The sequence below is a fragment of the Dendropsophus ebraccatus genome, chromosome 15, assembly GCF_027789765.1.
Source record: "Dendropsophus ebraccatus isolate aDenEbr1 chromosome 15, aDenEbr1.pat, whole genome shotgun sequence".
Lineage (NCBI taxonomy): Eukaryota > Metazoa > Chordata > Amphibia > Anura > Hylidae > Dendropsophus > Dendropsophus ebraccatus.
Genome location: NC_091468.1, coordinates 53,286,036 through 53,300,364, shown reverse-complemented (window position 1 = coordinate 53,300,364; position 14,329 = coordinate 53,286,036). Strand labels below are relative to the sequence as shown.

At 46.6% G+C, this 14,329-nt stretch overlaps 1 protein-coding gene across 3 annotated transcripts in view; it reads right to left on the bottom strand.

Moving 5' to 3' along the window:
* The window catches only part of MACROD2 (mono-ADP ribosylhydrolase 2), a 1,633,627-nt gene that overhangs the window by 63,351 nt on the left and 1,555,947 nt on the right, over positions 1-14,329 (bottom strand). For all 3 annotated transcript variants that reach the window (XM_069954330.1, XM_069954328.1, XM_069954329.1), the window contains 4 exons: positions 13,606-13,641; positions 13,316-13,354; positions 10,447-10,482; positions 1,859-1,933 (listed from right to left, as the gene is read on the bottom strand). In XM_069954330.1, coding sequence (XP_069810431.1) covers positions 1,859-1,933; positions 10,447-10,482; positions 13,316-13,354; positions 13,606-13,641 — 186 coding nt within the window. The remainder of the gene's footprint in view (positions 1-1,858; positions 1,934-10,446; positions 10,483-13,315; positions 13,355-13,605; positions 13,642-14,329) is intronic.

Here is a 14,329-nt window from a genome sequence, read left to right as displayed (position 1 = left end):
CACACAGCCATTCAATGACTGAGTGAGGCCATGGCATCACAGGACTGGGAGATGGCACTGCGGGGCATCGGGACAGGACGGTAAAGGGGTATCACTTCATTATTATGTTCCCACCAACCACTGCCCTACCTTTTTTTTTTCTTTGCCCCCAGGTACTCCTTTTTAAGTTTTTTTTGTAAAGAGTGAGTCTTAACTTTTACTAAAAAACATAATTTACCCTTCCAAAGATAAAATGTATCTATCAGGTTATCCAAAAAGAAAACAGCTATCACTTTGTGATATCTGGAATCAATCAGCTAATGCTGTAATCAACTATTTGGCAGCTGTACACAAGCCTGTATTTCAGTAAAAATGCTTAGCCGTGGCTTTGTTTGCTGTATAGGGAGGCTTGAGATCAATATTGCTACATTATGTAGTTGGATTAATATTAGAGACTTTGATTTTTCTTGTGCAAAAGCTTGTTGCGTGAGTTAATAGTCACTTTTTTTGTCTTAGAAACCCTAAGCCATCAGCTATTATTCTCCTCAGGTTCTAAACAGCAATTCTTCTCTTATATTTATACATGGATTCAGTCAACATCCTTTATCATGGTCCCATAAATCAATGTCACCACATCAGTAAATATAGACTGCGTTGTTTCTGTAAAGTTACAAAACTATTTCTCATCAGGAACCCTTTTTTTAATATGTGCCCAGGGATTGGTAATTTGAAAATAATCAAGTATACTTACCTCCCTGGCTCCTGCACTCCTGCTGATATATTACCGATCTGTCCTGCTGTTTGGCTGCTTCCGGGCCCTGCCGCCGTAACATTGCAGGCCCACAAAGCCAATCAGTAACTGAGGTTGGACACCGCTGCAGCCGTTAAGTATTTGGATGGGCCTGCAATGTCTTGTAAGCAGGCAAACAGCGGGACGGATTGGTAAGATGTCAGCGGTGCAGGAGCCAGGGAGTATGTGTAATTATTTTCAAACGACCTATCCCCAGGCATATATTGAAAAAATATCCTGCCCTAAGTACCCCTTTAAACTGGTTTCTGTTCTGATCGACTTATTTACATGGTTTCCAAGGAAAAATGAATGGGCACATGGAACCTTTGCAATAACAAGTGATCATCAGGTAAGAAGGAATGCTTCTCACATATAAAATCTTATAGATAACACTGGATTTATACAGGTATAGAGTCGGTAAATCTTTGGATGCCTCCATATGAGATTGGAGGCTTACGGTAATACAGTAATGGGCAATACATTTTGTCACCCTATTATGGCAATTTGAAGAAATAGAAGAGTTGTGCACCAAATAAATGGTGGGATTCTCAGGAGATGTGATGTGAAGTTTTTTAAACTTTGGGGACATTTTGAAATTTTTTAAAAAAAAGCTTAGTCTATCGGCACTCAGAAGGGCGTTCATCAAACCTACATCCAGGGCATATGTCAGGGGAAGGCACAAAGTCGCCCGTTCTCCATGGCGCGCTCTTACCGAATCCCCCACGCAATAGTTGGGAAGGGGGGGGGGCTTGGGGGTGTGGCAAGGTGGGGAGGGGCATGGCCTCATCTCACACCTCACTTTGGGGTAGCTGGTGTAGATTTAATATGCCAGGTGCAGGGTTGGGCACGAGGCATGCGCCTCTTAGTTAATTCGGCCGGGGAAAAGGGGGCAGGGCTAATTTAAGACCAGCTTCAAATAAATTTCCCCCTTAATGTTTAAATAATTTAAAGTATGATATCATTTTATACATTATTTTTTAATCCTATAGCTTTGCAGAGATGATATCCTCCCAGTCTATATGATAGTATTATAAATCATCCTCTATAAAAAGCGAATTTTCTATCAACAGAATACACAAATCCACTGACCTGATTCTACGTTGCAGGCGGAGAGGTCTGCTTTAGATTCCTCTGCATTGTGTGTCTGTGCACAAGGTTCATCATCTGAAGAAAAAAAGAAAAGAAAACCTGAGAACTTGGATGTTTTAGTCATAAATTCCTAAGGTAAAACAAGCACAGACGATCAATATACTATCATTTGTGGATAGATCAATATTCATATCCATGCTGTTAAAGTAACCGCCACATCTTCAGTACTTAAGATCATAACCCGATATCTTTTCTACTCCGGTGTGTGTAAGGTCTTGTGTTCACATCTGTATCATCGACTGTTTTTTTTTTTTTTGTTCCATCATAGAAGCAGGAAAACAAAAAGTGAAAGGTCAATCGTCCCACTGCTTCTCGCCTCTTGTAAGCTTCCTGATTGAAGTTAAAGCATGGCACGCCACTTTCATCAGTAGGTTTACACTTTTTTAAGTAACACATAATCGATGTGCACACTAGAGAGAATAATATTCCTTACAGACTATGGGTAAAGATCCGTTCAACAGCCAGCAAAAGAAGTACCATAATTCAGATACACATGCCGTATCCGAGACAGGAGCGTACTAGCCAAGATGCTGTTAGATCCTTCATTACTGGTCTACAAAGCCCCCCCCCCCTACTACCCCTTACTACCCCTTACTACAGTTCAGCTCTCAGCTCCATCTATTGACCCATTTATACCCTTGATTTACCCCAAACCCAATAGTTTATTTTGCCTTACGTGCTCTTAAAGGGATATAGTTCCCTGCTGCACAGTATAGAGCTACTGTGCAGCTCCCCAAGCCTACCAGCCGTGCCTGTAGTGGTAGCTTTACTTGGGGAAAAAAGGAGTTTTATTCTGGTGCACAAGGCTGGGAGAAGGGCGCCAACTAGTCATCAGGGCAATGAAACACCCAAGACTAGCTCTCTGCCTGACGGTGAGCAGTGCGGGGATGATGCCTGTCAATCATTTCCACAGAGCACGCTGATAGGCAGAGAGCCTTGACTAGTCACGGGCAGATCCCACCCAGATGACTAGTTGCCACCCCTTTCCCGGGCTTGTGCACCGGAATAAAACTCCTTTTCCCCAATGTAAAGCTACTTCTGCAGATGCAGCTGGTAGTCTCGGAGAGCTGTACAGTAACTCTATACTGTGCTGCTGGGAACCATATCAGCACAATCGTGCTGATTCGTTCCATTTAACTCCTGTCTGCAGGTCTTCACCCATACTGCACTCATCCTATAGAACAAAGTTGTTTCTACCCTTAGATTTGCCCCTGACATTAAGAGCTCCATTCCGCTTTTTGAAGGTCATTTCAAGTAATGTCCTCTTATTTATTAAAGGGGTGCTCCAGTGTGGGGGCACTTTTTTTGGGGGGGAGGACCGGGGAGTAGGTGGCTGAAATAAAAGACGTCCACTTACCTCCCCAGTTCCAGCGGCGGGTCCCGCATCACTGCGCTCCGGTGCCCGGTTCCTGGCCGCTTCCGGGTGTCTGACGCGGGCTTGAGACGTGACGTCTCAGGTCCGCTCAGCCACTCAGTGAAGGAGGCGGGATCCGTGAGAAGTCCGCTCGGATCCCGCCTCCTTCACTGAGTGGCTAAGCGGCCCTGAGACGTAGCGTCTCTGGCGGCGTCAGAATCCCGGAAGCAGCCGGGAACCGGAGTGCCGTGATGCGGGACCTGCCGCTGGAATCGGGGAGGAGGTGGCTGAAATAAAAGATGTCCACTTACCTCCCCTGTCCCTCCAAAAAAGTTCCCCCATGCTGGAGCACCCCTTTAATATTAATTTATGCCCCAGAGCACTGTACTTCTGATGAAGGGTTAACAGACAAATTATATTGTAAAATGAAGTACAAATTGACACACTGGCATGGGGAGAGGACTTTGCTCGCAAAAGCTTAAAATTAACATTGTGATGGGAGGAAGATAGTAGGAGCGAGGGCAGCTGGTAACAGTGCAGTATGACCGTAGTAAGGTTATGATAGGTTATGGCCTTGTCTGAAGAGATGGGTTTTCAAGTTGCTTTTGAACATTGTGATGTAGGTGAGAGCCTGTTGGGGGTTGGAATTCCAGACTACAGGGGAAACTCAGGATAAATCTTAGAGATGGTTGTGCGAGAAGCGGGCAAGGAGAGAGGAGGGGAGTAGCTAAAGGTTTTCAAACTCCAATGCAAACAATTGGCTTGGTCTTAAAGCGAATGTACCAGCAGTACATTCACTTTAAGACTTTCACATGGACAGAATGGCGCCGGCATGGGGAAGCCGCCCCCAGCGGGGGAAGCCCCCATCCCTTTATGGCTCCATTAGAATCAATGGAGCGGCAGGAGTTTACTCCTACTAGGGGCAGGCCGGCCCACCTCCAGTGCTGCAGCCCCAGTCAGTGCCTGGGAATAGAATGGCGCCGTACCTGGGAGCTTGGCCGCAGTTAAAAAAAAAAAAAAAGGACGGCAGCACTGGCATCCCTGCGCCGGGGCCATTCAATCCATGTGAAAGTCTTAAAGCGAATGTACTGCTGGCACATTCACTTTAAAGAGATGATGGGGGGCACATAAATCATCTAATTCATGGGCACGGTGGCAGCTGCACCCACTGGGACCTATATGACTACACCACTGGACAGAGGGTTAGAGATTGCATGAGGGACGGTATCGGGAGTGTATCACCTCGCACTTCCTGACCAAGTTATAGCCATCTCTTCACTAATTCATACTTGTCTTTATGTGTCGCCCGGTTACATCACCGCATACTTATATCGACATTGGCTCAGAGTCAGTAACTGGTTTATGCAACTTTATTTAGATTCCTCCAATAAACAAATAACATATCTGTCCTCTAGACAAAAATTCACACTTTCTGCCTATTAAGTCTTACCCACTGTAAAATTGCAAACAATGATTCCTATTGTTTGTTACTTAGTTTTTTATTACTTCTCATTTTATATGTAACTTCCTTTAATAGTGACTAGTCAAAGAATATAAATAACTGGAGTTTGGACAGCCATGCCGGGCTTATTTGCAAACAGATATTATCGAATCTTGATAGACTCCATTGACTTTAATGAGGTCCACTGGGTTTCCGGTATTTGTGATGGCAAGAATAATACTGCAGTCTGCTCTATTCTTGCCATCGAAAATACCGTAAAGATTACAGAAACCCCAACAGAGGCTCTGAATCCAATATAAACAGAGGCTTATTATTATTGCTATTATTGTTTCATACAGTGGAGGTGACCTTATAATATTGTCTCTATGCATTGTGAAATATAACATGCATTATCATGTAATGGACTCTATAGTGCGCCGTGCGTGGGTTGGGAAAGATCCTATTCTTAATAATGGTTCATTTTAAATGGCAAATATTGCTTTATGATGAAAACAGACAGCTCCTATACGTACTTAGCTATTACGCTGACACGTTTCATCATTTTAGGAGCAGCGAAACTCAACGTACGAGTAAATGTTACATTATTTACTTTGGTTTCCATGTGGGATCGTAGCGTTCTGTGGACACTTGTCTTCCATTTTAAGCAAAGGCCTTCTAAATTGTGTATAGTAAAGCACCGGAGGCTGTCAAAAGCAGACACAATACAAGCCTACTTTATTTAGGTATTATGTTTCAAAGCCTCTTTCTCAACAGTCAACTGAGTTACTTGATGTCTGTTTTCTATTAATTCCAGATCCTCCAGGCAAACGTCAATTCTTCCTTCAAAAATAAGCAAGCCTGCCCATCGGCCAATGTCCTTTTCCTGATAGTTGTTGGATTTCTTGACTGTAGTCCTATAATCCTATGCTATTGCACCTATATCTTCTATTCATTGCTACACTCTTGCCTGGTTTCAATTATAATTATATTCAGTACATCCTTCCTTATTTTTCTCAACTTTTTGACTTATCAACTTTATGACATATTGGTGATATATGACTGACAATGGAGGCAATATGTCCAAATAATGAGTTGCCTCAGGGATGAAGAACTTGCAGCAGTTGCAAAAGCAGAATTCCCATCATGTCTTGGAAGTCAAAGCTTTGGTGTTGGCTGTCCATGGGAATTGTAGGGCTACAGGTTCCTCATCCATGGCATACACAATCTAGGTACCTACAGTAGGGCTGGGCGATATGGGCAAAAAATAAAATCTCGATTTTTTTAAATTTTTTGACGATTCTCGATTTAAATCTCGATTTTTTTCCTTTTTTGCTAAATAAACAGAACATTTTCTCCCTGCAGCATCAGATACTATTTTAATATTTTAGACAACAACTGTATTGATTTCCAGTGTAACAGAGGCCCCATATAGTATAGGAAATCATGTTTGTGCCTCCATCTACGTTGGGTGTAGGAGTGGAGGTATAGTGGATAAGGGGTGTAGTAGTACAGGTATAGATGAGGGGTGACTGGGGTAAAACTGAAGGGGACTGGGGTGACACTAAAGGGGACTGGGGTGACACTAAAGGGGACTGGGGTGACACTGGGGGACACTAAAGGGGACTGGGGGACACTAAAGGGGACTGGGGTGACCCTGGGGGACTGGAGGGACAATGGGGGACACTAAAGGGGACTGGGGTGACACTGGGGGACACTAAAGGGGACTGGGGTGACACTAAAGGGGACTGGGGTGACACTAAAGGGGACTGGGGGACACTAAAGGGGACTGGAGGGACAATGGGGGACACTAAGGGGACTGGGGGGACACTGAGGGGACTGGGGGGACACTGAGGGGACTGGGGGGACACTGAGGGGACTGGGGGGACACTGAGGGGACTGGGGGGACACTGAGGGGACTGGGGGGACACTGAGGGGACTGGGGGGGACACTGAGGGAACACTGAGGGGACTGGGGGGGACACTGAGGGAACACTGAGGGAATTGGGGGGGACACTGAGGGAACAATGAGGGGACTGGGGGGGACACACTGAAGGGGACTGGGGGGGGACACTGAAGGGGACTGGGGGGGGGACACACTGAAGGGGACGGGGGGGACACTGAGGGAACAATGAGGGGACTGGGGGGGGACACTGAAGGGGACTGGGGGGGGACACTGAAGGGGACTGGGGGGGGACACTGAAGGGGACTGGGGGGGGGACACTGAGGGAACAATGAGGGGATTGGGGGGACACTGAAGGGGACTGGGGGGGGACACTGAAGGGGACTGGGGGGGACACTGAAGGGGACTGGGGGGGACACTGAAGGGGACTGGGGGGGACACTGAAGGAACAATGAGGGGATTGGGGGGACACTGAGGGGACTGGGGGGGGACACTGAAGGGGACTGGGGGGGACACTGAAGGGGACTGGGGGGGGGACACTGAAGGGGACTGGGGGGGGACACTAAAGGGGACTGGGGGGGGACACTGAAGGGGACTGGGGGGGACACTGAAGGGGACTGGGGGGGGACACTGAAGGGGACTGGGGGGGGACACTGAAGGGGACTGGGGGGGGACACTGAAGGGGACTGGGGGGGGGACACTGAAGGGGACTGGGGGGGGACACTGAAGGGGACTGGGGGGGGACACTGAGGGAACAATGAGGGGATTGGGGGGACACTGAGGGGACTGGGGGGGGACACTGAAGGGGACTGGGGGGGGGGACACTGAAGGGGACTGGGGGGGGGACACTGAAGGAACAATGAGGGGACTGGGGGGGGGACACTGAAGGGGACTGGGGGGGGGGACACTGAAGGGGACTGGGGGGGGGACACTGAAGGAACAATGAGGGGATTGGGGGGACACTGAGGGGACTGGGGGGTGACTGGTGCAGCTGGAGGTGATTGGAGCAGGAGGGCACATACATCTCCTCCTCCTCTCACCTCCACACACATGCTCTCCTCCCGGCCAGATATGGAGGTCCCGTGGAGGAGGTCAGTGGAGGTCAGTGGAGGAGGAGGCCGCAGGGACTACAGTAGGTGGTGATCGCATAGCTGCGGGTCACGGAGCTATACAGCGGGAACGGGGGTCTGCACCGAGCCCCCCGATCCCGCTGTATAGCTCCAGGACGAGCAGCGCCGCGATCACCACCTACTGTAGTCCCTGCGGCCTCCTCCTCCTCCACAGACCCGGGACCTCCATATCTGGCCGGGAGGGGAGTGGGACGCTCAGTGGAAGGGGCGGGGGCAGATCAGCGGCGGCGCTGTCAGTGGCTGGAGGCCGCCGGCACTGTACCGCCCCTCTCCAGCCTGGCCACCCAGCATCTTCTCCCCGCTCACCCACACCGCCCCTCTACGGCTCTCCCGCCGGCCTGCACCGCAACCCCCCTTCTCTCAGCTCCTCCCCGACACCGCAGCCTGAAATGATTTTTTGTGAAAATCGAATTTACGATTTTCACAAAAAATCAAATCGATTTCAACGTTCTGGACGATTAATCGAATTAATTCGATTAATCGCCCAGCCCTAACCTACAGGTATAAATGTGCAGAGTTGTATCTTAAAAGAGATCACAAGAACCAAGGAGGAACCCTTAGGAGGGCCAACGCAGGTCAACGTTCAGGAGACCAGCAAATTTTGCTGGACTCCTGGATGTTGACCTGCGCTGACCCTCCTACGAGTTCCTCCTTGGTTCCTGTGATCTCTTCTGAGATACAACTGCATGTTTCTACCCAACTTCAGTGGCTGCAACCCGAGGGATAGCTGCGGTCCCTGTCTGAGTGACATCATATACACTCACCGGCCACTTTATTAGGTACACCATACTAGTAACAGGTTGGACCCCCTTTTGCCTTCAGAACTGCCTCAATTCTTCGTGGCATAGATTCAACAAGGTGCTGGAAGCATTCCTCAGAGATTTTGGTCCATATTGACATGATGGCATCACACAGTTGCCGCAGATTTGTCGGCTGCACCATGATGCGAATCTCCTGTTCCACCACATCCCAAAGATGCTCTATTGGATTGAGATCTGGTGACTGTGGAGGCCATTTGAGTACAGTGAACTCATTGTCATGTTCAAGAAACCAGTCTGAGATGATTCTAGCCTTATGACATGTCACATTATCCTGCTGAAAGTAGCCATCAGATTTTGGGTACATTGTGGTCATAAAGGGATGGACATGGTCAGCAACAATACTCAGGTAGGCTGTGGCGTTGCAACGATGCTCAATTGGTACCAAGGGGCCCAAAGAGTGCCAAGAAAATATTCCCCACACCATGACACCACCACCACCAGCCTGAACCGTTGATACAAGGCAGGATGGATTCATGCTTTCATGTTGTTGACGCCAAATTCTGACCCTACCATCCGAATGTCGCAGCAGAAATCGAGACTCATCAGACCAGGCAACGTTTTTCCAATCTTCTACTGTCCAATTTCAATGAGCTTGTGCAAATTGTAGCCTCAGTTTCCTGTTCTTAGCTGAAAGGAGTGGCACCCGGTGTGGTCTTCTGCTGCTGTAGCCCATCTGCCTCAAAGTTCGACGTACTGTGCGTTCAGAGATGCTCTTCTGCCTCCTTGGTTGTAACGGTTGGCTATTTGAGTCACTGTTGCCTTTCTATCATCACTGTTGCCTTTCTATCAGCTCGAACCAGTCTGCCCATTCTCCTCTGACCTCTGGCATCAACAAGGCATTCCCGCCCACAGAACTGCCGCTCACTGGATGTTTTTTCTTTTTCGGACCATTCTCTGTAAACCCTAGAGATGGTTGTGCGTGAAAATCCCAGTAGATCAGCAGTTTCTGAAATACTCAGACCAGCCCTTCTGGCACCAACAACCATGCCACGTTCAAAATCACCTTTCTTCCCCATACTGATGCTCGGTTTGAACTGCAGGAGATTGTCTTGACCATGTCTACATGCCTAAATGCACTGAGTTGCCGCCATGTGATTGGCTGATGAGAAATTAAGTGGTAACGTGCAGTTGGACAGGTGTACCTAATAAAGTGGCCGGTGAGTGTACCTACAGTAGAGTTGTGCCTATCATTTGCACAACTCCACAAGGTGAGTGCGTCCATCTTTTACTGGAATAGACACACTAGCCCACCACGTTATTGCACCAGGAGGCGCCCCTCTCTCCTTTTGTTTCCTTACAGGTATAAATAACAAATCAAACTCAGATAAAAATTCAGCAGCTTTGCATAGTTTTATAGAAGAGTATAAGAAATCTTGTGATGTATCTTATCAAAGAGAAGTTCCTTTCCAGCCCTCACCCCTTCCAAAATCCCGTCTTGTCTTTACAAGACAGACTAGCAGCTCACTGATGGATTCGTTTACATGCTTTCCATAAAAGCCTTGATGAGGGTGGAAGAAGACAGAATGACTTGGAAGATCAAACGGCAGACAAACTTTAAAGAGATTACACAGGCTGACGGCGAATCTTACATTCGTTCAAAGCTCCAGCTGTTCAGTACTGCTATATTGTCCTCCATACTGCTGCTGCTTCTTAGTGTATACTATAGGAACATAGAAGAACAGTATCTCCTTCTTATGTGTCAGGGCCATGATAGAGGCTAGGATTCATCCAATAGCTCAAGGATGAGTTAGATTATAGTCAGAAATAGTGCAAATACTCATGTATATAAACAACAGCTTATAATAAAATGTTAACTTTCATCAAGTAGTAATAAGACATCAGGGCTAGCATTAAAAGGACAAGGATATATATGTTTTACTGACCTGAATCTTGACTGGTCTCTTTCATTTCCTGTGTGTCTGTGGTCAAAAAACAAAGAAACTTAGGTCCTAACCAGATTACTGCAACAATTCTTTCTTTTTATTGAGCAATTTCATTATTCACCCGCTCAGAACAGGTGTTAGTAACATCCTCATAGATTTGATTTACGACTCCATTACTGGGACACCTAACACATCTCAGATTTTAACTATTAACATTTAATGTTGATCATAAATGAAGTAATGAAGGCCCCTGAGCACTGGTGCAGGAGAACATTTAGAGTTCAACTTATTAAAAAAACATCAAAAATAAAGAAGGAAAAAAAGTGTTCTCCAATTTTTACAATGCCCCCCCACCCAAAAAAAAATAAACATACCCAATGATAAACAGATTACCAGATATGTTGCTATTAGAACTTTAATGATAACTTCAATGACACCCAGTATCAAGTGTTCAAATCATCTGCAGCGCCACCACAGGAGAAATGATGTATTACAGGTGGCCTAATAAAATCATATAATGCACAAATATCTTGGATCTTCCAGAGCAAGAGATAAAATTGGCCACTCTATTCACTTTGGAGAAGCCTACATATCCATTACCACTGATTTTATATGTATGTATAACTTGTGTCAACTTTTGGAGTGGGATTCTGGTGTAAAGTAACCCAACCAATAGTTAACACCTGCTGCGTTTACACAGAGCGATAATTCACCCAATCGAACGATTAAGTATTTCGAAGTAACAACGTGTTTTTTATAACGATCAGCATTTAGACGGAACAATATATCATTAAGAAAATTTGTTATTGCGATTGCTTTAAGATCGCTTAAAGGGGTTATCCAGCGCTACAAAAACAAGGCCACTTTTCCCCCTACTGTTGTCTCCAGTTCAGGTGTGGTTTGCAATTAAGCTCCATTTACTTCAATGGAACTGAGTTTCAAAACCTGACCCAAACCCCTTTAAGCCCATCTCACACATAGGGTGAATCGGTGAAAGACCGTTTACACAAAGCGATTTGTGAATTTTTTGCGAACGACCAACGACGATTTGAGATGATTTCTTGCTCGTCGCTTGATCGTTCGCTGTGCTTACACAAGCCGATTATCGCTCAAATGCAATTGTTATTGAGAAAACCCGAACGATAATCGTTCCATGTAAACGCATCATTAGTCTAGACCAGCGTTTCCCAACCGGGGTGCTGCGGCACACTGGTGAGCCGGGAGAACCCGCCAGGGGTGCCGCGGGATCCCGGTGGGAAATGTACGCTGTCACTTTAAGCATCCTGAGAAGCTGCGGCCGCGCAGCTTCTCGGGATGCACAGAGCGCTTTGATGTTCCGCCCGCACTATGAGCGGGCGGAACATTAAAGTAAGCAGAATATAGGAGCAGGAAGTGTCAGCGTCCTGCTCCTATATTCACTCCCATAGGCTGCCGGAACTTCATGCCAGCAGCCTATGGGAGGCCGGGACGTGACCTCCCCGGCAGGCGTGATCATGTGACGTCTTCACGCCTGCCGGAAGTCCCGTCCCTGCGGCTCGCAAGATGGAGCCCGAAGAGGAGGAGAGCTGCTTCCTGCAGCCACAGCGCGGATTAGGTGAGTAGGATGTTTGTTTGTTTTTAGGGGCAGAGCAGGGGCCATTATTAGTTCATGGGGGGCACCTCTGGGGGCATTATTAGTATATGGGGGCACCACTGAGGGCATTATTAGTATATGGGGGCACCTCTGGGGGCATTATTAGTATATGGGGGCACCATTGGGGGCATTATTAGTATATGGGGGCATCTCTGGGAGCATTATTAGTATATGGGGGCACCTCTGGGGGCATTATTAGTATATGGGGGCACCTCTGAATGCATCATTAGTATATGGGGGCATTATTAGTTCATGGGGGCACCTCTGGGGGCATTATTAGTATATGGGGGCACCTCAGGGGGCATTATTAGTATATGGGGGCACCTCTGGGGGCATTATTAGTTCATAGGGGGCACCTCTGGGGGCATTATTAGTTCATGGGGGCACCTCTGGGGGCATTATTAGTTTATGGGGGAACCTCTGGGGGCATTATTAGTTCATGGGGGCCACCTCTGGGGGCATTATTAGTTCATGGGGCACCTCTGGGGGCATTATTAGTTTATGGGGGCACCTCTGGGGGCATTATTAGTTCATGGGGGCACCTCTGGGGGCATTATTAGTTCATCACAGCAAGGGATCCTACATACAGGGGGCATCCCACATTCCTACTCGCTTTACTGCACATAACACCAAACAGCGCAGTTACTTCGGGAGCCTACAGGAGGGAGAAAGGAAAGGAAGTTGCTAGAAATGGGCGGAGCCTAAATTGTTTGTCTTGCAGGTTCTGAAGAGATGAAAAGTAGCTGGAAGAAATCATCATGGCGGATGTAGAGGAAAAGTGACTCCTCAGATCAAAGAAGACATCACCTGTGAGTCACTGTATGCCGGTTTTCTTATTTTGTAGAACATTATTTAGTAGGGGTGCCCCGAGGACATTTTTTTTTTCCAAGGGGTGCCCCGAGGTGGAAAAGGTTGGGAAGCACTGGTCTAGACCATGGGTCTCCAAACTGCGGCCCTCCAGCTGTTGCAAAACTACAATTCCCATCATGCCTGGACAGCCAAATCCAAAGCTTTAGCTGTCCAGGTATGATGGGAGTTGTGGTTTCGCAACATATTTATCAAACAGCATTCGTCACTGTGATAAATCTGACACGTTTGAAGACTGGACCGTGAACCATCTAAGTCTGAACCATCTAAGAATTAGACAGCTTTAGAAAATTCCCTCGAACATTGAAATTAGACAAGTCCTTGAAGCGGTAGGAATCAATCATCCTTTCAATCAGTTAGAACTTTTACCCGAATCTGTAGTTGCTTCTTTCACGTCTCCAGCATTTTCTGTAAAGAAAAAAAAAAAAAAAGTCAACAGTGATATCCCCAGATTATATGCCATTTGATGGAAATTGGTTTAGTAGTACAGTACATACATGTGAAATTATTACATTTAAGAATTCTCCAACATTCGAAAAATATAGGTTGTAAAAAAAAAAAAAATCTAAATTGTCTCATCGATGGCAATCAATCAATTATTATAAAATTAGCAAAAAAGAAAAAAGTGAACCAAATGGACAAGATTGATCCTTGCTCACCTGCATCTTGGAAAAGCTCTTTCTGGTCTTCTGCAGCTGCACAATAACAATAGAGAATTTAATTAACATCTAATAGAAGACAATGCATGGCTATCATAAGGCTAGAAAGTATGAGAGCAGTAATATCATGCAGATATAAGAATATCTCTAAGGCTGTGCACTCACAGTAAAGTTTTGTACATTGATCACCACAGAATCATGTACTGATCTACATTTGGTACTGTAGTAATTTTATGGATTCTACTAGGTACTTGGTCATAATGTTTCTAGAATGTAATGTGCCAGATTTTGACCCTATGAAAGTGGGCATGTTGCATCTCTCTCTTTTCGGAGGTGCATGGGACCTGTGTGTCAGATTCCTTTAAAAAAATAAAATAAAATCGGATTCTGAATAAATTAAACAGAAACAATGGGTGGCATGCTCCATTGAACTAAGTGCCTACAGAGGTGTGCTGCTGTGCTAACGGAGAATCTCTATGGCACCAAACACAGGTCAGAGGACATCCTACAGAGGCCATGCAGAGGACCAGCATCAGCAGAGGGTTTAAACGGGCAAGAACTGGGGCCCACAGCACCTCCAGGGGCCCAGAAAGGGAGGGAAGCCCAGTGTTCTAATGTTCAGCCTGCTCACTGTAGTGAAGGGTGAGCAGGCTAAACATCAGAAGACAGAGGAGACTGAGTAGGACCTGCAGAGAGAGAGAGAAAAGGGTGAAGGACCTGATCA